The 25,401-nt window shown below is 35.3% G+C and overlaps 12 protein-coding genes and 1 non-coding gene across 13 annotated transcripts; 3 read left to right on the forward strand and 10 right to left on the reverse strand.

The window, feature by feature from the left end:
• Positions 1-724: 724 nt before the first annotated feature.
• On the forward strand, positions 725-1,333 carry TPHA0P00740 (uncharacterized protein; the record flags this gene model as incomplete). Its single annotated transcript, XM_003688618.1, has 1 exon — positions 725-1,333. The coding sequence occupies one exon, from the start codon at positions 725-727 to the stop codon at positions 1,331-1,333; it is 609 nt and encodes a 202-aa protein (XP_003688666.1).
• A 328-nt stretch (positions 1,334-1,661) lies between these two features.
• Positions 1,662-4,577, forward strand: SPO22 (Spo22p; the record flags this gene model as incomplete). The annotated part of the gene is made up of 1 exon (XM_003688619.1): positions 1,662-4,577. One exon carries the CDS (start codon positions 1,662-1,664, stop codon positions 4,575-4,577), a length of 2,916 nt encoding a protein of 971 aa, XP_003688667.1.
• A 144-nt stretch (positions 4,578-4,721) lies between these two features.
• On the reverse strand, positions 4,722-5,594 carry GET2 (GET complex subunit GET2; the record flags this gene model as incomplete). Its single annotated transcript, XM_003688620.1, has 1 exon — positions 4,722-5,594. The coding sequence occupies one exon, from the start codon at positions 5,592-5,594 to the stop codon at positions 4,722-4,724; it is 873 nt and encodes a 290-aa protein (XP_003688668.1).
• Positions 5,595-6,145: 551 nt separating this feature from the next.
• SEC28 (coatomer subunit epsilon) lies at positions 6,146-7,027 on the reverse strand (the record flags this gene model as incomplete). Its single annotated transcript, XM_003688621.1, has 1 exon — positions 6,146-7,027. One exon carries the CDS (start codon positions 7,025-7,027, stop codon positions 6,146-6,148), a length of 882 nt encoding a protein of 293 aa, XP_003688669.1.
• Positions 7,028-7,517: 490 nt separating this feature from the next.
• THS1 (threonine--tRNA ligase THS1) lies at positions 7,518-9,698 on the reverse strand (the record flags this gene model as incomplete). The annotated part of the gene is made up of 1 exon (XM_003688622.1): positions 7,518-9,698. One exon carries the CDS (start codon positions 9,696-9,698, stop codon positions 7,518-7,520), a length of 2,181 nt encoding a protein of 726 aa, XP_003688670.1.
• A 498-nt stretch (positions 9,699-10,196) lies between these two features.
• Positions 10,197-11,216, forward strand: AIR1 (TRAMP complex RNA-binding subunit; the record flags this gene model as incomplete). The annotated part of the gene is made up of 1 exon (XM_003688623.1): positions 10,197-11,216. The coding sequence occupies one exon, from the start codon at positions 10,197-10,199 to the stop codon at positions 11,214-11,216; it is 1,020 nt and encodes a 339-aa protein (XP_003688671.1).
• A 153-nt stretch (positions 11,217-11,369) lies between these two features.
• TPHA0Ptrna11I lies at positions 11,370-11,443 on the reverse strand. Its single transcript has one exon. It is a non-coding gene; the product is annotated as a tRNA-Ile (tRNA).
• A 1,238-nt stretch (positions 11,444-12,681) lies between these two features.
• GID12 (Gid12p) lies at positions 12,682-14,907 on the reverse strand (the record flags this gene model as incomplete). The annotated part of the gene is made up of 1 exon (XM_003688624.1): positions 12,682-14,907. One exon carries the CDS (start codon positions 14,905-14,907, stop codon positions 12,682-12,684), a length of 2,226 nt encoding a protein of 741 aa, XP_003688672.1.
• Positions 14,908-15,646: 739 nt separating this feature from the next.
• Positions 15,647-16,390, reverse strand: TPHA0P00810 (cyclin family protein; the record flags this gene model as incomplete). The annotated part of the gene is made up of 1 exon (XM_003688625.1): positions 15,647-16,390. The coding sequence occupies one exon, from the start codon at positions 16,388-16,390 to the stop codon at positions 15,647-15,649; it is 744 nt and encodes a 247-aa protein (XP_003688673.1).
• Positions 16,391-17,259: 869 nt separating this feature from the next.
• Positions 17,260-18,501, reverse strand: VCX1 (Vcx1p; the record flags this gene model as incomplete). The annotated part of the gene is made up of 1 exon (XM_003688626.1): positions 17,260-18,501. The coding sequence occupies one exon, from the start codon at positions 18,499-18,501 to the stop codon at positions 17,260-17,262; it is 1,242 nt and encodes a 413-aa protein (XP_003688674.1).
• A 524-nt stretch (positions 18,502-19,025) lies between these two features.
• Positions 19,026-19,675, reverse strand: RPP1B (ribosomal protein P1 beta; the record flags this gene model as incomplete). The annotated part of the gene is made up of 2 exons (XM_003688627.1): positions 19,026-19,232; positions 19,562-19,675. 2 exons carry the CDS (start codon positions 19,673-19,675, stop codon positions 19,026-19,028), a joined length of 321 nt encoding a protein of 106 aa, XP_003688675.1.
• A 687-nt stretch (positions 19,676-20,362) lies between these two features.
• Positions 20,363-21,709, reverse strand: LYS21 (homocitrate synthase LYS21; the record flags this gene model as incomplete). Its single annotated transcript, XM_003688628.1, has 1 exon — positions 20,363-21,709. One exon carries the CDS (start codon positions 21,707-21,709, stop codon positions 20,363-20,365), a length of 1,347 nt encoding a protein of 448 aa, XP_003688676.1.
• An 838-nt stretch (positions 21,710-22,547) lies between these two features.
• Positions 22,548-25,019, reverse strand: CDC53 (cullin CDC53; the record flags this gene model as incomplete). The annotated part of the gene is made up of 1 exon (XM_003688629.1): positions 22,548-25,019. The coding sequence occupies one exon, from the start codon at positions 25,017-25,019 to the stop codon at positions 22,548-22,550; it is 2,472 nt and encodes an 823-aa protein (XP_003688677.1).
• Between the last annotated feature and the right edge of the window lie 382 nt (positions 25,020-25,401).

The following is a 25,401-nucleotide window of genomic DNA, read 5'->3' on the forward strand; positions in this document are numbered from 1 at the left end:
TGTATAATAAAATCATAGACCAGGAAATTATTAAACCATTTATTAACTATCTACTTATGCTTTATATAGTAATGATTTTCTTATGCTTTTCGTCCTTGAGATAGAAAATTAATTAGCCGCCGAATTACACTACCCAGGCAAATACTATATAAGATAGCGATACAAAATTAGCAATTACTGACATATAAAGAGTATAATGAGATATGTAATAGGAAATAAAGCTTTGAACAGATACTTTGGAACACCAGATATCAAAATGTTCATCGTTTCCTTTTTCTGAAAACCCTGTTTCAAGACAGTCCAGCTAAGAGTGATTACAGACAAAGTATGTAAACTGGAAGCTTGATACATAGGCAGTATTGAAACAAAGGAAAGTGCTTTTTTGTTTATAAGTAGGATTTAACAAATCGAGTGACGACTCGTAGCAAAGTGTTTGGTTTTACTGGATATCGTACTTTAAGCAAGAATTATTTTTGTTATTGCTATTTTAAGGCCTCTCATTTATTTGCTACATTTAAAAAATCAAGTGAAGAAGCAAACTTAGATTAATTAGCGAGGTCCTCTTATAAGATACATTGGTTCTTTTAAGTATAGGTAAACATATAAATTGTAGGGCAGTTTAAACATGTTCATGGACTCTGATTCTTTTTTTTGTTCCTTGTAGTCGACTACCAGAACTATCAAAAATAAGTGTTCTAAAATCAAATATATTCTCAGTAATCCAATGTCAAATACTGACGATGAAACAAGTACCTTGTTTCGTGATTCAATTCTAAATTATTTCACAAGTAAAAGAAATGTAATCAAATTGTTAAGTGACAAATTGGATGGGTTAGAATTACTCGAAACGGATGAATCGGTAGAGAAATATTTAGAAGGATGTGAGTACCCTTGCAATTGTAATTTTACCAATGTGAACGCTGAATTCGATCTCAAGCCCATCAGGTTAAATACACAGCATGTAAAAAATCAGGACAGTATCTCCAACGTGTCATCGTTATTTGAAAGAACCAGTGAAGATTATAAAATGAAAATTCAAGAAGAATTTGAAAATGTATCCATCTGTACAGATTATGGTAACGAACCTCTACAAGAATTTCAAGATGCAGTCATGGCCTGTGTCACATATCCAATTTGGTATATAAACAATGAGGATGATGTTGGCGATTATATAGCCGACCTTGTAGAATACTATGAACCACTAGTTGGCGATTTGGAGCTAATGGAGGAGATCTTGAAAGTATTCATGGTATTTGGACAAGAATATCATATTTTAAATAGCGAATGGTTCTATAGTTTTGAGTTAGATACCTTCTTTAAAATTGTAGTTTAGTTTCTAGTTTGAATTAGTTTCTAATAAATATATATTCGAGTCATCAAACATTACTGACACTTGGTATTTGCTGACGACAGAAAATATTCACGTCGTATTTCATGACCGCGGTTATCTGTCATTTAAAAGATCATCCAAATACTATAAATCGTAATCAGTTCAAGCCGAAGATAAATATATTTAAGGCTATAATATCCATTTCTACTTGTAATCGGAATTATTGCAGTTTTAACTCCAACGAATACGGATCACCTGGAGCAGTGAGTTAGAGTGTTCTAGGAACTTTGTGATTAAATTTTGCTTCGAGTTATTGAGGAGATATAATTAAATGAGTGAAATGAATTCAGTAGTCAAAGCAACTCTTGAGGAGTTTTGCGATTCTTCTGTATGGTTAGTTCAACAGTTTTCTTCAAATTTGGAAAACACATTTTCAAGTGTTGAGAACAGATTAGATGGTTTACAACCAATGGCAGAAAAATATGAGAGATTATTCAGAACTAGTCCCATCATAATAGATGAAGAACTGTGTTTGAAATTGGAAAATAATTCTACTAGCCTGTGGAATCAGATTACAATGATAGAAAAATCAAAGAATAACAAAGAAAATCAAAAAATCTTGTTCAGATGCAAAGTTTATGCTACTATTCTACTTTCTATTTATGAAAGTTTGTCGCCAACGGTAGTGAATAAATTGATGGTTTTGAAATGTTATATCACAGTCTTGAAAGGACTTGAAGGGGAATTTTACGATCAACAAATATTGAGGAATATTCAAGAACAATGTGATAAATTGCTTATTGTTACTCAAGATGAAATAAATGATAACAAAATAAAAAATCATCTTGAAACAGAGCAGAAGGAAAAAGACTTTAACAATTTAAGAATCGAGTATCTAATAATTAATTTTCAACTAGCATTAGCTGAAAATGACTATGAATTAGCTAGTATCTATTTCTCAAAAGTAGATATAAATGAGAATACATCATCAATGAATCCAAAAGTACTTTTGGAGTTGTGCCGTTTGATTTATAATGCTATTTTACAACAATACCAGAATTTTAACGAAGAGATACCAAATATTGATATTTTGAATTCCATGTGTCATTATTTAAGGAATACGTCGGAACTATTCACATTAAATAAAAACATGTTAAAAACTGAAGTAAATTATAGTAGTATGCATTTTTCCATTTTTACATTACATGCTGAACTATTAATGCTACAACCCTCTACTGATATTAATTGGGAATTTATTAATTCAATAATAGAGCAGCTTCAAACAGAATACCCAAAAAAGATAGAATCACATCTGCTATCCTATAAAGTGCGCAATAAAACTATGCATCCAGAGAATTTAAATGAAGAATTGAAAGAATTAATTATGAAAATGATTATAAACATCGATATTAAGGAGAATTTTGAAGCTATTACTAACTGCATTTCTGATTTTGCACAGAAATCAATAACTTTAGCAAACGTGTGCCTTGATTACATCTTCGGGAATAAACTTGATCCACAAAGAGATCAAACAATCTTTGAGAAGTTGATTTGTATCAGGGTATACTTAACGACACAAAGTTCTCAACTAAATACATCAGAAATGATAAGTAGTTTAAAGGATTATTGTACAAAGATAGAACACACTATTGTTCACGAGGTGGGATTGACAACGGTATCTACGATAATAACATTATTTTGGAACACAGGGAAAACACTCCAAAAACGAGATCAATTTTTGGAGAGTAATGAGTTTTATAATTTAGCATTAATGAATATATTTTGTCAAAATTATGCAGATAGAAGTAAAATTCAAAGAGCTTTAATCCAAAATTTCATCCAATTAGATGATATGGGAAGAGCAAAGGAAATTTATCAAACCATGGATTATGCAAATAAAAAGTTGCCTTTATCACAATTGTTATTACTTAAAATATTATATAAAGAAAATGATATTAAAGGTTGTGAAGAATGTTTTTCACAACTAAAAATAAATGAAGGAGACTCGTCAGTTGAGTGTTTAATTTTAGGTGTCGAAGAATGTAAAGATAATATTGAACTTTCATTAAAAGCCATGCAAATGCTCTTTGAAAAACTTGAGGAAGCTCATTTTGCAAAAGATGATAAGGGAAAAGTTTCTTTCCCAATTTTTTCTTTAACAAGATATATTATCCAATTAATAACGAAGGTGACAGAGAAGAATGGTAACGAAAGCTTTCTCCTTTATTATTCAGTTATTACCAACCTTTTATCTAAGTCTCTGGAATATTTCAAGGTTTTACAAGATAGAACCGTAGTCGCAAGAAAATTAAACGCAAATGTCACAACTGAAATAATCTCAATTGATGAAATAGAATGGTTCAGCTCAACCTGTTACAATATTGCTTCGAAATGTTTTAGAGAAAACATTCAAGTAGATATAGATCGTATCGTAACACTCGCTATCGAGTATTTTTCTCTAATCCCAATTGAAGATGTTGATTTCTCAATAAAATGTCATTTTAAATATTGGTATTTCAGGACAAAATTACTAGCTCTTGCAGTTTCGTCATCTAAATTGTCTGGCGACACAAATGATCAAAAACGTTTGATGATAGAGAAGAAAGTTGAAAATCTAAACAATGAAATTATTGAATTAATTAATTCCAAAGACATGAAAGATAAAGGAAATGATGATGAGAAGACGAAAATTAATAGCTGTTTAATTGAACTTTTACGACTAACATTTGAGGATATAATGTCGACAAAAAATAAAGAAAAGATTTTAGCATTTATAAAGAAGTCATATAACCAAAATGAGAAGCAAATCGAGATTTTATTTTTTAGCATGACAGTTAACAATCCTAATTTATCACAAAGTATTGCAGTATACATAATGGAGATGTTAATTGACCGTAATACAAGTTCAAACTTGCTTGGCGTCGAGGTTTTACTAAGATGGCTAAAAATTTATATGAATTTCATATTAGATCTTGACATGACATGTAAGTTTCTGTTAGTAGAACAGCTATCAAAGCAATTGCAACAAGAAAATATCCCAAAACTGATAGAAAAACAAGAAGTAAGAGATGATTTAGAAATTATTTCAACTTTATGTTGGAATCAGGGTATTAACCTAATAATGGAAGAAGACAAAGTCAACGCAAATGTATACTGTAAACAAGCGCTTTATTTTGCTGAATTGGCTAATCCAAAATTATGTGAGCAATTAAAGCAAATGTGGAATGCCCTTGAGGAATCAAAATAGGCAGCAAAATATTAGTTGTACATAATTACTGTCGCAATGACTCAAACTCTATTGTTAGTTATTCATTAAATAAATCTATTTATTAAAATTATTGCACATTTGTATCTAGGCAATTATATATAATCATGGTTTTCTATCGATATTTCAAAAGACGCTAACGATACCAATCATTATTATGACAAAAGCCAAATCAGTTAAAAACAAGGAAAGTAAGTCTAAATGTTGTAAACATAAAACAGCCTTTCCTTTTAAATTATTAATTGGCAATATACCTTCTGGAATTAATCCAATTAGATTTGCAAATTTACCAGCATTTTGTATTGGGTCAATTTTATGACCTTTTTGTAAGCCCTTCAATTTCTGTAAATATGCTGACATAGCAACAATTTCAAAACTTAAAAACACCATAAAGAAATTTCTTGAATCAGTTAAAGCAGATAAAGAAAATTGATGGTTAAACTGCTGTAATTTTGGTCTTGTAACAAAATATATATAAGGTAGTAAAAACACTAGCCATTTAATAAGTATGAAAACAGCTTTCATGTTATTCAATTTATAATTGTAGTAGTCTAAGTTAGCTTGGTCCACAGGAAAAACTTGTGAACTTGGAGTAGCAGTACCTTCACCAAAGCTTTGTTGCATTGATTGGAGCATAGAAAAAAATTCTGGTGTCGATGAACCGTCATCCTGAGTCTTTTCAGCTAGATGTTTATACATTTCTAATTCCGGATTCACTGGATTTTGTATTTGTTCTTTCTCAGTTTTCTTTTTGATAGCTGCTTGTTTAGCCTTATTTTCTACTGAAGCTTTCTTAACATTAGCAAATAAGTCATCCATTTCTATAGTATTTTTTGTAGCAGCTGTCTGCACATCTAATGGGGATTCTGTACTTAACTGACTATCCTTATTCTGTCCAGTAATTTGATTCAATCTTGAAGAGGCACCCCCATTTTTAAATTTCCTTTGTCTTCTTTCTCTTAAGAGTTGACGTTTCTCAGCTTCTGATAGTTCACTCATGTTGTCGAATGTGTTCCTAAATTCTAGTTACAGGTTTTCTTAGCAAACAGCAGTATAACAAACAGAATACTTTTAAGAATACTTAAACTAAACAATGAAATAAGGTTTATTATTAAATAATGACATTAGCACTCGATTAAAACAACATTAACGGTACCGTTTTTATGTATTACATTTCAACATTGTTTGATGTTTAAGTTTTGTTAACTATGTTAATTTTTTTTTTTGGTATTAGATTTTTCATTATGTGCAGTGTTAAGTGTACAATACAAGGTGTCAAAAGTATAGAAGGATGAATTATTTAGATGTTTACTCAACACTTTATATACTTTATACACTTGTAGTATGTAAACTAAGCTACTATATAATGGGGGATGTATATTGAGGGAATATCCAATGACCAGTCCTTTTAAATTCCCTTTCGTTGTAATTGTACAGTAGAAAAAAATATGAGTATGATGTCAATTACTTGAATCTTTAAGATCAAATTGTTCAGTATCATTAAATCAGGTATAGGATAAAAATATTCATAGTTATCTGATTTGTAGTTATCATGAGGAGTACTTGACAACCAGTTCATCAAATTTATTGTTTATTTTTTCGTTATTCTTTAGGTAAGCATGTTCTGGAGCTAATGATTTCAATTCGGTTCTTAAACTCTCGATGTTGCCATCGTCTTGCATGGCAGACAATGTGATTTTTTGAACTAAAAGTTCTGGTTTGAACAAATCAGCTTGTTCCTTTTGTTGGACAGAGTAATATTCTGACTCTAAGACCTTCACTATATCTTGTGCCTCAGTTAAATGACCTTGTTGTAAATGAGAGTTTAATAAACGTAATTGTGCACTCCAAGTGGAAAAACTTTGAGAAATTTCACTGTAGTAATAGAAATTTGAAGAAGTTGTATCAACGTTAGTGAAAAACTTAATGTATGATTCAGCAAGGTTAACTATCAGTTCATCTTCACTAGAGAATTCACCTTGAGCAGTCTTTTGGTTGACAAAGTTGTCATATAGAGCCTTAGCAATAGTTGGTTTTTCATTTAACAAAGAAATTTCAACAGCTAATAATAATAACTCTAATTTGCCGACTTCTTCGTCGCTATCAATACCTTTGTTACATAATTGGGAAGCTGTTTCATAGTCACCAACAATAGCATTAGCAGAAGCCAATAAGACCAATTCATAATTGGAAGCTGAATCCTCTTTAATTGATACATCTTCGATTTTCTTGGACTTCAAAAAGGCATTGTAGCTATCAAAAGATGCACCTAATTGACCAGCGGAAGCATTGGATTCGTATGAACCTAGAGCAATTTGAGATCTGGCTTTGTAGAACAGAGTAGTGTCGTCAGCACCTAGGACATCGATTTCCTTTAATACTTGAGAATAATTACCGGTGTAATAATTCTGTTTAACTGTGAAATAATCCATATTGTCTTTTTTCTGTTTGGTAAAGTCAATGTCCTTTGTCAGATTCAGTCAACGAAAGAACTTTTGATACTACCAAATGTATTACTGACCCATTGCATTAAAAAATCACCCCCCTCGGAAGCTATTGTACTTTTATAGATCTAGACATCTTCGAGAACCCATCACCATCAGTTTCCAACTATGTAACTTTTCAAAATCTTGACAAGTTGTTATTTGTTTTCCAAATTTTTTTTTGCCGAGGCCCTCACAAGCTTAAGATATCGAAAAGACAAGCAGATTTAACTGATACTTTGGTTTAGGAGTGAATAATTCTCGTGAGAAAGGTTCAATAACTGTTAATTAATATACAATATACATATATAGTTGTTTTATAGATATACATAGATAGACTCATTATTGCTTACCAGTGGGGGGTGGGCATTTTTTTTGTTAGTGGTGCCGGTACTATTCATGAGAGTAATTGTTAAAAAGGATTAGTGACAGGATATGTTTATTCTAAAGCATTGTCAGATCTTCTTTCTTCCTTCAATTTCTTTAGCTGTTCTATGACGGTGTCGATGTTGACAGTGGCATTCTTACCTTGTTGTTCCATGATATCTCTATTTCTGATATTAACGGATCTTTCATTCATTTCTTGTTCACCAACGATGAAGATGAAGTTGTACTTCAATAATTGACCGTTTCTAACCTTCTTTTGTAAAGTGTTACCGGTTAGGTCGACGTCGGTGTAGAAACCAGCTTCGTGGCACTTGTCACGGATTTGTTGGGCATATTCTTGGTATTTGACACCGACTGGGACAACGTAGACTTGACGTGGAGATAACCAGAATGGCCATTTACCAGCAAAATGTTCTGTTAAGATAGCGGTCATTCTTTCGACAGAACCTAAGATGGCTCTGTGGATCATTACTGGTCTTTCGTAGTTTTCAGAATCACTACCATCCTTAGCTTTGAATTCCAATTCAAATCTGTTTGGTAATTGGAAATCTAGTTGAATGGTAGCACATTGGTGCCATCTTCTTAAAGCATCAGAAATCATGATATCGATCTTTGGACCGTAGAAAGCACCATCCCCTGGGTTGATTTCCCAGTCACCACCCCATTTTTCTAAACAAGATTGTAATTTGGATTCAGCAGAGTTCCAAGTTTCAATTTCACCAACGTATTTGTCTGGTCTAGTAGACAATTCCATCTTGAATTCGAAACCGAAAACGCCGTAGGTGTACTTTAAGAAATCGAAAATGTTTTCAATTTCACCTTCGATTTGGTCTTGGGTACAGAAAATATGAGCATCATCTTGTTGGAATCTTCTAACACGAGTTAAACCTGATAAAGCACCAGAGAATTCGTTTCTATGGATGACACCGAAATCGGCAACTCTCCATGGCAACTCCCTGTAAGATCTCTCTCTTGACTTGAACATTAAACAATGACCTGGGCAGTTCATTGGTTTCAAACCGAAAGTTTCCTTTTCAACTTCAAAACTGAACATATTGTCCTTGTAGTTGGCCCAATGACCGGAGGTTTCCCATAACTTCGAGTTGTACATGTTTGGAGTGATCACTTCTTCGTAACCTCTCTTTCTGTATTCAGTTCTCATCATGTCAACTAAAGTGTTGTAAATTCTAGTACCGTGAGGTAACCAGAAACAAGAACCTGGAGACATTTCATGAAATAAGAACAATTCTTGTTCCTTACCGATCTTTCTGTGATCTCTGTCGGCAGCTTCTTTTAAGAATTTCAAATGAGCGTCCATTAATTTCTTATCTGGAAAAGAGACACCGTAGATTCTTTGTAAAGAATCGTTGTCAGATTCACCTAAGAAGTAACAAGAAGAATTTTTTAATAATTTGAAAGCCTTGATACGGCCTGTGTGTGGGATATGTGGACCAGTACATAAATCAATTAACTTACCACACTTGTATACGGTAGTTTCACCACCATCTGGGATCTTGGTTTGAACTAGATAAGTCTTATACTTGGAGTAATGGAACATCTTTAACAAGTCTTCCTTTGACATGACTAATCTTTCGAACTTTTGCTTTTGTTTGATGACAGACTTGGCAACTGATTCCAGGTTTGGGAAATCAGCTTGAGAGACGGTTCTTTCAGCTTCATCTTCAGTTTTTTCCTTTAGAGAGTCTCTAGTGGCAAATTCATAGAAGAAACCATCATCAGTTGGTGGACCTAAACAAATATGAGCACCCATATGACATTCACAAGATTCACCCAAGACATGGGCAGAAGAATGCCAAAAGACTTTCTTACCATCTTCACTGTCGAAATCCAATAATTGAAGACTGAATTCTTCATTTTCAGATTCAGATTCGAATGGTCTATCCAAATCCCATAGAGAACCATTGACTCTAGCGATACACAATCTGTCAGCTAAAGACTTGGAAATGTCCTTTGCAATGTCCATTGGAGTAGTTTCCCAAGAGACAGCATCCTTCTTAGAGCCATCCTTCAACACAATCTTAATTGGGACATGAGCCTTGGCTTTAACTTTCTCATTGTATTCAGCTAAAAGCTTAGTAAACATGTCATCTCTCTCTTGAATGAAAGCTGGTTCAGGATCCAAAAACAAGGATTGTTGCTTGTTCTTCTTGTTCTCCTTTTTTGGCTTGTCATCAACAGACAAATTCTTCACTTGTTCAGTAACCTCAGACATTTGTATTAGCGATGTTATAGTGAGTGGTGAGTGAGCGTGTATATTTATATGTGATTTGTATGGTTAACTACCAGGGAAATGCACTAGAGGCTGTAACTTAAGCCAACAGTTGCTGAAATACCTTGAGATTCCCAGATCTCGTCAGATTCGACATCACAACCATCACCATCATCTTGTGAGTAATGGCGATGGTTCTTGAGAACTTAACAGCCAAACAATCCATCTTTACAGCTTAGAACGTGAAAATTTTTGAAACGCGGGTAACTGCAACGGGTAACTGTCTGTGAAATTTCAACAACAGTTCTCGATGACCTTTGAGAGCCAACCAGCCATTACTGTTGCTTCAACCACTGGAAGAAGTAGTAGTCAGTGCAACAAAACAGGTGTATAAGAGCACGTTGTTGAGTTATAGACTCATGGGGTTCAGCGGTGGAGCGCCTGTGCCTATTTGGAAGTGGGTGTTTGTTTCAGTTCTCAAGTAATTGTGTGCAACATAAGATGACAGAAGAGAACAACGAAGGACTGAGAGAATTGAGAGGTGAAGGTAGATATTTTGGTATCTTGGATGGTGATCAGATAATTAGTGGGAGTGAGATTGTCTGTAGGCAATGTAGGCAAGAAGGTCATATGCAAAGGGACTGTCCGCACACGGTATGTTCATATTGTGGTGTGTTGGATGAGCATGCATCGAAAGATTGTAAACTGACGATTTTTTGTAAAAAGTGTGGTGAGACTGGTCACTATTTTAACCATTGCCCGCTGCGGTTTGATGATAACATATACTGTACTGTGTGTAATTCAAATAGGCATGTTGAGAAGATGTGTTCGAGTGTTTGGAGGTCGTATGCTCTGCGAGATGACAATACCGATGCCGATTTAGGACAGCAACTAGATATGGAGAAGTTTTACTGCTATAATTGTGGTTCATCAGGGCATTTGGGGGATGATTGTAAGGAGTATAGGTCATCGCGTGTGCCTAATGATGACGGGAGTGCATTTTCTGGTGAAAATTTATCTACACCGTTAAAAAAAATGTATTATCAAAAATTAAACGAAGAGTACGACTATTACGACTATGGGTATAGAAAAAACCAGTCTAGTTACAATGATCTCAATTGGCGACAGGCTAATGATCAACACTATATGCAAAAACCATTACCTAAACCAACGTCCACAATGCAGTCTCTGCCCACATTAAACTATCCACAGATCCCAGAACATTCCTACCCTGTGAGACAACAAGGTGTATACTACAATACTCAGAATCAATATAATGGGCAGGGAAGCTATATAAACAATTACAACAATCAATACGACAACCAGTATGGCAGCTATGACAATTACCAAAACAACAACCAGTATAATAACTACAACAATTTCAACAACTACCAAAATAACAGGAATGATGGAGGCCGTCTAAATTACAACACAGTATACCGAAATAACAATGAAAGCAAGAGCTACCAACCTACGAAGTCAGGCACTATTGATGAGGACTTTAAAAATATAGATTATTAATATATAATACACATAAGCATTAAAATTGATATGAACCAGTACCTGGACAGTGATATACGTCTGTAGTTGATTCAACATTACTGGAGTGTTAAGCATTAACGACAGCGTCACATTTGGTATTTAATAATAAAAACTTAACAAGGAAAAAATAAATGGTCCCTAGCGGGATCGAACCGCTGATCCCCGCGTTATTAGCACGATGCCTTAACCAACTGGGCCAAGGGACCATTTTATTATGGCTTTCGTTGTAAAAGGGTGTTGTGATAACATCGTATAATATAATTTCTAATATGAATGCTTGGATAGCTTGTCAATATGCTAATCGTAAGTACTTGGAATAACTTATCACCGTTATCATTTGAAGTATTTAGAACTATTACCGTTCAATAAACTGATCTTAAATGAGAATTTAGTAATTGGATTAGTGACCATCTCCGGTCTAATCAATGGTATAATACTAGAGGTACACAAGTATTTTCACAGAATCAAGACGTATACGAGCTCAAATTAGATGATGCAGTATAGCGAATGAACCTATGCGAAAGTTACAAGTATATAAGACAAGCAATTGTTCACCTTTGGTTACATGTATTATATATTTTTATATAGATTAAATATAGGCAATTGTTCAAGTACTATTACTGAAATATGTCCGACTTAAATAACAATACTACTGGAAAAAATATCATCACCTTGGATGCTGGGGGTTACGAATAACCGCTTTGAGGTCTTTATAGTTTTTTTTCTGTGGGTTTGGTATAGGTGAATTACTATAGCAGCGTATCAGTAATTGTGCTTTACATCTTGAGATAGTTTGCCTAATCAACGAATTGTCATCTCATAACAATTGCTATAATTCTACTTAGTGCATCTTGGTTATCCTGGCATTTAATTTCCAATCTGTTATGTTATATGAGTTCCTTGGACTGAATTTCATAATTGTGACGCTAGTCCATTTAATACTTCTACATTTCTCGAACCGAAGCACAGCAGTTATAATCCGCAGTATATATATTTTCAAAACTTCTAAGTTAGTGAAGTGGTCACTCCATTCATGACGATTTTTGATCTTTGCATTAACAGTATAGTTATTTATGATCCATATGTTTTAAACTCCTTAAAATTGCAGAAAACAGCATTATTCTTCTAATATAGACCGGGTGCAAGATTTGATATAAAGTAAATAGTAACATTCATAGAAGTTGAATAAGCTTGTAATTCACGTCATCGATGATATTGAGTTATATATTCATAAAGTTTCAATATATGTGTTTGGATTCAGCCCTCGTATTATGTATATATTATTTAAGTTCAAAAACAAATTGCTTTATTTGACCTGTCAAAACAAGATAAAAAATTCATAGATTAAATTAATGGACAGGCAGATATTACTACCTCTATCAAAACTGGTTTAGTTAACAGTTAATGCATAAAAATTTTCGGTGATATACTTAAAAACTAAAAATTACCTTTGTTTCTTATATGCCAGATCAGAGTCAGATTGTATTTTGAGATAATGCTTCTTGGTATTTTGAACTGTAGAAAAATCTAAAAATTGCAAAAGCTCGACTGTTTTGTGATTATTCTTAGTAATAATGGAATCTGTCAATTCTAATTTTCCCAATTTTGAATGACATATAAATACGCCATTTAACCCTAAGATATGGTCAGCATCCGTTGTTACAATTGCGGTTAACGAAATGCTGAAATCATTACAGTAATCATGTTCATCTTCAAAATTATGTTTTAGTGGATATTCATACATGCATTCGTTGAATTGATTTATATAGATTATGACATCTTTAATTTTCCCAAAATTGAATAATGCAATTTTCAAGATTTTATCGTTATTATCAGATAAATTATCGATATTTGTTATATTTTCAGTGTCAATTATTAAAAGTCCAGCTTCATCAATAATTAGAGACAGATTTTCGTTGATCTTAAAGAGTTTTTGGAATGAGGTCAACGAGCTAATAGTCATTTTATCCTTAAAACATTTCATATTAAATGTCTCTAAGGTTTCCTTCTCATCTTCAACATATTTAAACGAATCTATTTTTAAAGAAGGTATGTTTTGATATTTAGGCTTAAAGACCTCAATTGAATTGTTTCGAGAAATGCTGATTAATTTTAACTTTGAGTAGTTTGGAGTTAGAAAATCTATTTCGGATATATTATTTGTTGCAGAATTTGAATTATAACAGGCATAAAAATCTAATAATAAAAATGGATTTTTTGACGAATGTCTTTTATCCAAACTCGTTGTAGATGTATTAGAAAGAGAATTACTATGAGTTGAAATACTATCATCGATATTGGGAACCCAGTTGCCACCATGATTTAAAATTTCATTGAACATTTCTCTATTTCTTCTGCGCAAAGACCTTCGCTCTAAAAATGAGACGGTATTGAAAGTCTTTTCTTTACCATTCTTGAACTCCCAGCATATATAACTTGGAATTATTGCAACATTATTATTTGAGAGAACTAAGTCATGATCCAACATTCGTCTGTTATTAAATGCAGCTAAAACTTCAGGTTCGAACAATTGCTCCTCATGTGTGATAGGATTAAATTGAGGTGAAGTATAATCACTTGGTTCTACCAATTCTGCATTTCTATTATACTGGTTAAAATGTCCATCATCTCCTCTCTCGTAACTTTCAGTCAAATAGTCAGACATTTTTTTTAGCCGGTCTATCCTTGTTGAAGGAGGCTTCAAGACACATTTAGAATTTATCTTACTCTCCGACTGTTTCCCATCTTGGTAACTTTTCAATTTATTTTGAGTATTAGTCTTTTTGGATAAGAAGGAAAATAACCAATAATAAAAATATTGTGGAATATTAAATTTTTCAATTGACATGTTTATATTATTAGATGATATCAATAAGCTGTATCGATCTAGGGGGTTGACATGGCAAGATTCGATGTTTCTTTTAATATCTACACAAAATGACGCTCTAAAATACAATGCATCCTTAGTATAACCACAACCGTCCTTTAAAGTGTCAATTGTAGGTTTGAGAAAATAACAAATGTCTTGCCATCCTTCATTTGTTACGTACATTGTCAGTTTTTCAAATATATTTGGGTTTTCAAAATTATCAGGCGTGTATGATTCTTTAAAGATAGAGTATATTCCGTCATCTTGTGCTTTACTATTGAAAAAGTTGTTAACTTGTCGATAATAATTAGGTAAATTTAAAAAAAAACTGTAAACTTTTCCTACTCGAGTAGAACAATAAAGAATCCCATTAAAATATTCTAGAGATATTATATCAAATGCATTTGGCTTCTCAGCATCACGGAAATAGGGCAATAAGTTACAAGTCATTTTGAAATCCGCAATTAAATCTTTGCTTTCTGTTACTTTTTTCTTAAAATCTTTAATAACTTCTATCACACCGTTCTTTTTAGCAATAAATAAATAATCTGAAATATCATCGCCTAAATTTCCATCATTTCTTGTCTCTCCTGATATATGACTTCCAGGTTTTACATAACAGAATTTTTGAATTTCACCTAACCTATCATGTGCATTAAGTGTATCACCTAAAATATATTTACCAGGATGCCAATGAAGCTTTTTATCCTTGTACTCGAAATAGACTAAATTTATACTATTATGATTTTCATCCTTGGATGCTGTAGAAACAATAAAGCTGATTTCATCTGCATCACTCATTATTTAAATGGATTTATGCTAACAAAGAGAAATGTTCTATTCTTGAATAATAGTGCACTTGGTCAAACTATCTCTTGACTGCACACAATCCTTTTGATTGCAATATACTTAGGTTTTCAACTTCTTAAAAGTGGTTGATGATCTCTTATTTTTAAATAATCAATGTCTTGTCCCTTTAAAAAATCAAAAAAAATCAATCGACCGGTAAAGTGACAGCGTCGCAAATGTTCCTTGAATTTGTGTCGTATTTTTAAAATGAACTCTAATGATGACTTGGTCATTTCTTGATATTAAATTTTAGAAATTGTTAGTATTTAACGACTTTGAACTTCCTAATGCGTATTATTTTATATTTTACGTTTTGCTGTTGTTCTTTCCCTTCGAATTGACAAATCCTTTACAATTTGTTAAAGTTGCTCTCTAAAATGAAACTATTATTAATTATTATTATCTTGTTGTAAATGTTGTTTATCTATTTTTACATATAGTTACATAATATTCCAGTCGTTAATCTGAACTAAGATCCCCTTTGTGAATATCTCTTGAGTGTTTTTGGTTAGTCTTAAGTTATGCCTTGGTTATATTTCATCTTTAAGAAAATAACTTCTTCCAGATCGATTTATGTGAGTGTGATTTCTTGTGTTTGATTACCTCCATATCTTCCTGTAGCGGTACCGCTTCTAATCCCATATATATAGTTGATGGAGAGTCAGAAACTGAGTCTTGATCTTTAAAGAAGTTATTTTTGTTTTTGTTTATTTGTAACTTTAGAGTTCGAGGTTTCAGTCTGCAACTTTTTAACCTCTGCTACAGCAGCTTCTGATGATCCGGCACTGGAAAATGTGACGCTTGAACTTAGAGAAGGGATAGAATAGTTTGAAGACAAATAAGTAGAAGATGGTTTGACCTTCTGTAGTTTCTGCTGTGATATTGTCACATTTGATAAAAGTTTTGACTTTTTTATTTGAGAATCAGGATGTTGGTCATGTAGCGTAAGCATCTCTTGAATCGGTTGCAGCAATGGAGATAGAGAGTCGATTAAGTCTTCTGTTGAAATTCTGACGTTCCAACTCATATATTCCAATAATTCACGTTCAATTGTATTTATTTCCATTAATGATAACAGACCCCGACAGTATTTTTCCCAATGCTTATTGAAAGGCGATGAATCGTTCAAAGTCTTAGAAGCCAATATTAGACACCCTAAGAACAGCCTATGTGTCGCTGTCGCAATACCTTCCACATAGCCCGGTATTATACATCTAAGTCTATTTAAAAATACCGTAGATGCCATAAGAGTAGGCGTTTTCACCTTAGAGTACTTCACGACGTCGCATATGAAACTTGTCAGACTAGGAATAGCAAGACTCCCAGATTGTTGGATATTTGGGATAATTGCCTCTGTGCTAGAGACCAAAAATTTAACCATATCTCTCGACACGGGTTGCTTACTCAGATACAAAAGAGCACTGTATCCTGACATAGTTGGGCACACACACACCTTTGTAGACGTACAATCAGATGGGTTGAGTAAATACTACAAAACAAACGACAAGACTGTAAACATTTACCTTCCTTTATGTAGTTATGTTTATATATAGTTATGCACTCCTAAGTAAAACAAAACAGAACAAATATCTGGTGCGAACCTCTTAACTCTACACAAATAAACAACAAAGTGCCTATTTAGGTTGACACAGAACACTAATCATAACCAAAAGGGAATATTAAATAAGCCCAAGTGAATAGTAAGAATTCTGTCATGTAAATAATTACATCAAAAACCCAGATTCTCGAGGCTTTGAAACGTCTTCAAATGCGTTTAATTTCCTTTTCGGGAGTGTTGGATCTCGATGTTGTGATATCGAAGTGACGCGAAAACATGAATCTAGTTACGTGTCAGGCATAACTCATTGGTCAGCTTTTCGAGATAGGCTCTGAGACTATTATGCAGGTATGTGCTTGTTAACATATGCATCTGTGGATTGAGCTTAGGAGTTCACTACTCTAACTCCTAATAAAATCTTTTGGAAGAGGAACTATTGCTATGCATTGTCTTAATGCGTTCAGGGATAGATCAGTTGAATCTATTTCCATTTTCGGAGGGGATTTCTTCAAATCCAGTAAGTGGGATTCTAAGACGTATGCATAAGTGTCTGAACTATATTTATCGTGTGAGATACACTTGAGAGCAAGAGTGTTTCAAATCATTCGTTGGCACCACCCATAATTGGTTTTAACTGACGAACTGAGTTGTGCCGTATACCGTATAAACTTGAAATATTTCAATAAAATAGAATAGTTAGTTGTATATTTAGAAACGTTTTATAAATAAATAGTCCTTGTTGTTTTCTAATTCGAAGCTACGCTCTTGACGAATTCAACAATTTCTTCATCTGGGTAGTAGTAAAATGCCATGGCAATTAAAATGTACATAGCTAGTGACATGCAACCTTCAAGCCAATTGGATTCACCATCTAGAATCAAATAGTTCGATAACAACACAGAAATAAATAATGTGGTAGTCTCAAAAGCGTTGAAATTTAAGGTCATTGGGACGTCGATCCACCATCCAAACAACACCATGAAAGGTGTAACAAACAAGGAAATTTGTAGCGAAGAACCAATTGCTACGCTCAATGCTAAATCCATCTTGTTTTTCATAGCAACGTAGACAGAAGTGACATGTTCAGCAGCATTGCCGACAATTGGAATAATGATCAAACCAATGAAAGTCTTAGATAAACCGGTGGAAGCAACGACGTTGTCGATAGTGCCGACCAAATAATCAGCGCACACGGAGACAAAAACTGTAGTTGTAAGCAGAAATATCAAGGAAGATTTTATGCTTAAGGAATGATGTGGTTTCATAGATCTTTGACTTAAAATTTCTCCAGTTTCTTCAATCTGCTCTTCAAACATATCTTTGTGACTGCCCAGTTGGAACACTAAAAATAAAACATAAACTATCAACAAAACCATTGAGGTACCTCTTGAGTATGCTAAAATCTTTTCGTCAATCCAGGCATCGTCTTTTCCATGAGGTAATGTCGCTCTGAATGCGGCTGGCAATAATAAAGAGGCACATGAGATGGCCAATAGAGAAGACATAGTTTGTGCTGCAGTTTGGTTGAAAGTCTGTTGAATTCTATTCCAGCCACCCAGTATAAAACAAAAACCCAACACCAGCAGTAGATTTGATAACAAACTACCTAACATAGAGGCTTGCACGATTCTAATTTGACCTTCTCTGAGCGCAATGATCGACACGATTAATTCAACAGCATTGCCAAAAGTAGCGTTCAACAAACCACCGATTGTACTACCAGCCTTATTTGCTAGTTCTTCAGTAGCATAAGCTAGGATGGAAGCTAATGGGATGATCGATAAAAAATTGAAGACGAAAGTCCATGTATGTGATAATTGAAAAAACCCAAATGCCAAACCCAAGGGAACAAAAACCAATAAAACGTTAATTGGTGAAGAAGTGAAAACAAACTCCATATCCAATTTGGCGGTTTCAAATTTACTCATGGTATGTCTTTGATTAATACCATGGTTACTATTACTTAATAAGGGGGCTGACGCATCCATTTTGATCTGTTGTAAAATGGGTTGCTCTTTTGAACAGTTAAAATCCAGTCTGAAAATACCACTTGATCTATCTTTTACACAGATGTATGATTATATGTCGAATACCAGATGGAGACAGTTCTATCTGTTTATATGAGTTCAATTTAATACAAGTATTCACCATTCTTTATAAAGAATTTTTTGGAATTTTTATTATGATTCCAGTTTCGGACATCTGAAGCAGTTACGAAATGTCGCACAATGAGTATAAATGTAATTGAATAGACCCTACACCACGCTACACCTCAAACAATGCATTGACTATCGACTAAGATGAGTGATATTTGTATATACATGTATTTAGTTAGTAATATCTCTGATTGTTAATGATTCCTTAACAATATATATTAGATGATTGTTCAGAAATATATATTCTATTTGATTATAAATGGAAGGTTAATAAGATTTTTATATGATGTTTTTGAATTTATATAGAAAAAACAAACGAATTGATACATTGTAATAAGATATGTAATTCATTTTGTTTAATCGAATAAACCGAAACCCATTTCGTCGTCGGATTCTTCAGCTTCTTCTTCAGCGGCTTCTTCAGCAGCTTCGGCAGCAGCAGCAGAACCAGAGGATGCAGCAGCACCGGAACCGGCAGCAGCTGGACCAGCATTGTGGAAACCAGCTAAGATTTCTTTCAAGTCCTTACCTTGTAAAGCTTCAGCGTAGACATCAGCCCAGACCTGTATCCAATAAATTGACTTAGTTTCAAAAACCAAATACAACAATAGTTAGTAAAAAAATCCCCGTAAAAATGTATCTTCAAATCGGGAGACAATTGCATTAGTGCTTCGCGTCGCTTTATAGTTACAATTCCACAGGTGAACACTTCATGACACACCTCTATGATCCAGAGATGCCCTCTGAATTCTGTCACTTTCGAATCTGCAGTTCTCCAACTCCCCCATGTAGAACCGCGTTTATAGTATCCTTTATCAGTTGGTTCCCTGTTTCAAGCCACATGCATGCATGCAATCCAATTGTTCCTTCAACCATTTAAATAATAACATACGTTTTGAACGTCGGCACCAGCAGCCTTAGTTAAAGTCAATAAGTTTTCGGCAGAGACATCTAAACCAGCGTCAGCTAAGATGAAAGCAGCGTAGGAGATAACGGCGTCAGACATTTTATATATATTTGTTCTGGTGAGCTGAAACAGAAACCACTAAACAAACCGACATCCAAAGGAAAACAGACTCCATAAGATCCCCAAACCCTCTTTTATATAACACATTGCACGTTAAAGAAACTAAAACAAAACATACAGGTAGCTAACAGATGACAGTCTCAAGCAAGAAACTAGTCTTGCACAACAATGAACATGCACACTCACTGCATCAATGCTACAACCATGTGCTAACACATAGGTTAGCCTTTAGATTACTATCGATATAGAGAAGGTTGAAGGTGATGAGTGTTGCATCGAATATTTTCAGTTTTTGGGAAAAGTGAAAAATTGGAAATTTCAACTTTCAAAGGCGATGAGCGGCGTGGTTGTTCCTACTTCACGAGAAGATGTGCGCGGAAAGTAGCAGTTTGGAGTGCTACTTTCGGAAAGTTGTGGAAAAACGAGAAAAACTGAACAAGGGAAAAATTGACAAAAAAAACAGGAAACCGCCGGGATGTCTGGGTGGTGGTGTTTCAAGTGACTGTTTTAGCAATCAGTGCATGCACATACGTAAAGGGTGTCTCTAGACATGTACTAGTGATGGCAGTTATGGGGATTGAATTATTATTTTATAAGTGTAGTTAAAAACATTTACTATGATAGATATATTTAAAGTAGAACAGAGAAAGCAATGAGGAGGCGCTTTTACTTGGCAACGGTTTTTGCTTTCTTGAATGCTGGGCCTTGTGGGTCGAGTAGAATGTCGACTGAGTCCTCGATTGGCTCGTTTTCTTTTGCTGGTTTCAATGCTGGGGTAGTGATTCCAGAATGGAAGTCTTTGATTATTGAATCTACGTCGTCGATATTCAGTGGTCTGATATCGCCCATCTTCTTGATCTTTGCTGTGACTTCTTTGACTTGAGAATCCGTTAGATTCAGATTCAATTGGTCGACTCTCGATTTGATGGCATTCCAGCCGGTAAGTCTGTTTGCGAAATGAATATATCTTTTCATTCCGAAGTCGTGTGGGTCCAGGATTTCGTAAGTCGAAGGGTTGGCCAGAATGGCCTTCGCATGGATACCTGCCTTGTGTGTGAACGCGCAGAAGCCAGTGATCGGGTTGTTGAATGGGATATTCACCTCTACTGCCTCTGCGACCAGATTCTCGATATCTCTGATCTTGTGCAATTTGTATTTGGACTTGACGTATTGTGGACTAGCCACAATCATTCTCGCCATTAGACCACCCAACGGCGTAATGCCGTTTCTTTCACCGATACCTAAAACACAGACGTCGATCAGTCTGGCACCGCCTTCCAAAGCGGTGTAAGCGTTGGCAATTGCGCAGCCGGTATCGTTGTGGAAATGGCACTCGATGTCGCACGAGACGACACTCTTCAAAGTTCTGACTAGTTCGTACACTTGTCTTGGGTTGGCACAGCCGACCGTGTCAGCAATGCCTACTCTGTTGACACCGATTTTGGAGACGGTCTTGTAAATGTTTAACAAATCGACTAAGTCGCTTCTGAACGAATCCTCAGATGAGAATCTAATCTCAATGCCTTTGGATTTGACAAATTCGATGACTTCGATCGCACTCTTGGCAATGTAGTTCATATCCTTGCCGTGGGAGTACTGTCTTAAGAATTTCGAAGTACCGATGACAACATCGACACCGTCGACGCCGGTCTCCACGGCAACTTTAGCGTCGTCCATATGGCACCTGATGTGGGTCAAGATTTTAGCCTTCAAGCCCAATTTACAGATGGCTTCGCAATCTTTCCTCGACTGTTCGGAAGCCACGGGAGAAGTCAGCTCGATGTAGTCAACACCGAAATCGTCCAATGCCTTTGCGATCTCGATCTTCTTCTCGGTGCTGAAGAACGAATTAGCGAATTGCTCACCTTCTCTCAAGGTGGAGTCGATCAGTTGAAAGTTGTTGACATTCGATAAGAAATCAGCAGGGTTTGGCCCATATGGATTCTGTTGGAAATTAGCAGCAGCGGCAGCAGACTCAGTGACGGCCTGGAATTTATTATTATTATCAGTCATTGAGGGGGGGGACAAAGACTTTTGTGTATATATATGGGTTAGTAACCTACCAAGAGATAGGGAGACAAGAAACAAGAGACAACACGAACACCCAGCTCCTTATATAGATGTACCGAATCGACGTTAGCGTCGATGAGTAATTTAGAGCGATGACCAGTTTGCAATGGAATTCGCTTGGGCTGCTGTGACCGATGGGATCCATTCTGAAGCAAGCGAACCAGTCGGTTCAGTCATAGCAGCCCTCCCACCACATACCAACATCTTGAATAAAGCGCCCGTACACCACCAACACTTGCTGTAGTAAGCCTTTGTTTTGCATCAAAAAAGCTTTAACAAGCAAAGGGTTAGTCATAGAATGAGTAACGCTAAATAGTAATACTGACATTAGCCATCCAGTCATGCATGTTAAAGGTTCGGCAATGTCAGTATCACTGTGTTGCCTCTGTGCGCGCGCGATCGCGGCGTGGACAGAAAAAGCATATTGGCGTGGCAACGGGACGAAGGGAGCGGTGTGATTGGACGGGCTGGAAGGCTCCGGGATACTGATTCCCGCGGAAAGAGAACTGTGGAGACCGCGTGCTGTGTGGGGGGTAATCACGCGTGACTCGAAATGCATAATTCCGGTGGGAAAATAAAGGACCGGGTAAGTTTGTTGGTCGCTCGGTCGGGTAACCGGCTGCTTGGATGTTACTGCTCATACATGTATATACACATCTGAACGACATGGTGGCACGATATATGACTGCTTGTTTACATATCTTTATTCGTTTATATATATATATATATATATATATATATATGTGTGTGTGGACGAGTGGTCAAAAACAATGATCGTGGCTCATGCTAGGTATCGGTAGGACTCGCCGTCTTCGCCTCTTACTAGGTACTCCTTCTGGATTAAGTTATCGATGGCTTTCTTGATCATTGCAATCTTTGGATTGAACCTCTGATGTGCTTGTTGGATTACATCGTTGATTAACGTTGTGTGTGGCATGGTTCGGTTCGTCTTCATGATCCTCACAATGCACGCCTCTAAGTATATCTGTCTCTCTATGTTCAATTCTTTGGCGATCTTCTCGTTCTCACTCAAGTTTGTATTCGACCCCATGTCGGGACCGGCATTCGTCGCACCACCGTTGCTGGTGTTATTACTATTGGTGTTGGCGTTGATTAGATTCATTATATCGTTCTTCACCCCGCTTGCAAAGTTGATCTTTGGTTTCAGAGCTTTGTATGGAGTGTTCAATTTGAAAATTGTATCGTTTTGGATTAGATTGTTTAAGCCAGGTGGTACTTGTTGAATCAATTTGTATTTTATAAAGGGAATCATAGAGGCGGCAATGTTGTTGATCTTTAGATTCGTACCTTCTTGGATTTGTTCCAAAGTCAATTGGTTATTCTCAGAACCATTATATAATAATAAAATCGACATTTGATATAGCGTCACAGTGAAATTGAATGGTGCATTGTGGGTCTTAGCTATGTTAGCCTGTAACTCACCACGACAAAGTGGATACAACCATTTCAAAATTCTGCCGCTATGTTTGGTAATATACATATCTTCTAGCTTCGTGAAGGATGGTTTCAAGTCTGGTGGAACGGTATATTCTGATTCTTGATATTGGAACGGCCACATCGTCTCAGCAAGAATAAATGGTTCCAACTCAGGGTACTTCAATGGCGAGTAGTCTGGTAACTCTTTCACAGACGAGTTGAACTCCTCTTCCACAATCTTTGATAATCTCACATCTTGGAACATCTTAGCAATCTTACCAGTGTATTCCATACTGTTCTCAGATTGTAGCCTTTGGATGATACTTTCTTCATCCGAATCTCTAGTGGACGTGCCATGAATCAATCTTTTAGCAAATAATCTTCTATAATGAGTTTCAAATGCATCCTTATCTGTTAAAAATTTAAATATCATCATTATATCGTCGACGTTCATGTCATTGGAAATTTCTGGCTTAGTGGATTTCTTTAATAGTTGATCACTATATTTAGCTAACATCTCGGGAGTCTTCGATGTAAGTAAATTAACTGACACATTTGTATTACCTGGTGGAATGGCATATGCATTTACGTTAACATATGATCTACAGGCATTGTCCAGAGCCTTTGTGAATAATGGATCGTTATTGAAACATTTTTGAGTTATATTTAAAAATATCTTGTAAACTTCGATTAATTTTTTGATATATTCCTTTGGAGGGATTATCAATGCAGGGGTCTTCTGGCTACCATTAGCGCTTGGGAACATCTTTAACAATTTTAACACTTCATCCTCCCCGGTCTTCTTAATGTACTGTTCAAAAACATTAGCTAACTGTGGCATCAACGTGAAATCTCTCTGCATTAATATATACAATGCAGAGATATTAATTTCATCTCTAGCGTCTAATAAAGTGACAAACTCATCCTCCAATTTTTTGACATGTTTTGTAATCAATACTGCATTCAGCGTCTCGGATAATGGCTTTCTTGTATGTTCATCCCAGTAAATAGACATAGATTCTTCTTCTTGGTAAATAATATTACGTGCTTTCGAGATATAATCAGTCACTGAATGATTTTCTAAGAATTCATTTGAAAACTTGGTGTAATACTCTTCTGTGCTGGTTAAGAACGGTTTTTCAAAATTTTGTAAATAAACATTTAAATTCAATTTCTTTAAATCCTGAGGGTCGATTCCTAATGCCACGAACGATTTAATTGCTGTAATTAAATTGCTTTGGTGAACAGATTGTTCGTTTCTCTCCATCGTAATTTGCTGTAAAATTTCATTAGCCAGAAGTTCACTGTTCGAATCAAACATGACTTGTTTCCAAGTGATCAAACATAAAGTATTGACGTCGAATATATCTCTTTTCCCATCGCTTCTCTCCTTCTGCACCCAGTATCTATTCATATAGTCGAATGCATGATTCAAGAAGATAGAACCAATTGTGAACCTCTTCCACCGTCTAACGTAAAATTCCAAAAAGGTTTCATTTTCTTTCTTGGTGAAATTAGTGATGTATCTCTTTAAGAAATGTTTCAACTTTTCATATATTTCACTGCCGATCAAAATGGAAGATTGTCCATTGCTGTGGACCCTATCTGAGCTGAACTGCCCTGTCGACCTTGATTTATTCACACAGTAGTTGTAAATCGCTGTGTAAACTTCCATGTACATAGTAGGCGATAAAATCTTATTAACTCGCTTATTAACTAGCTCCTGATCGTTCTGACCCAAAATCTGGTTGATAGCGGGCTCAATGAAGTTCCAAGTGGCCTCCAAATCGTCAGATCTAGGCAATATATCAGTCATTATCGTTTCTCTGTCTCTTGTCGCACAATCAAATACGAAAATGTTCCTAGATCAGGTTTCACAGATGCTTTCCTCTGTGTTGTTCAACCCCGGCCTTAAAAACTGCTACTAAGTAGATCAAAATCCTCTGTCTCTCTCTCTCTCTCTTACTAAACTTAAAAAGAAAACAGATAGTCATGCAACTCCTTAGAGGTATGAGTACCTTTAAACGAAGTAGGCCTATTGCAAATCACTTCTGAATAATTGTATATATATATATATCTTCTATAGCATGTACAGCTTGCTGGTGTCTTAAAAATCACACCGCCAAAAAAATATTCTGAGAACTTCGAAATCACAAACGTTACGGAGAGGACGGGGCGGGTAAGAGGCGGTTTCTGAC

The sequence above is a fragment of the Tetrapisispora phaffii genome, chromosome 16 (assembly GCF_000236905.1).
Source record: "Tetrapisispora phaffii CBS 4417 chromosome 16, complete genome".
NCBI classification, from domain to species: domain Eukaryota; kingdom Fungi; phylum Ascomycota; class Saccharomycetes; order Saccharomycetales; family Saccharomycetaceae; genus Tetrapisispora; species Tetrapisispora phaffii.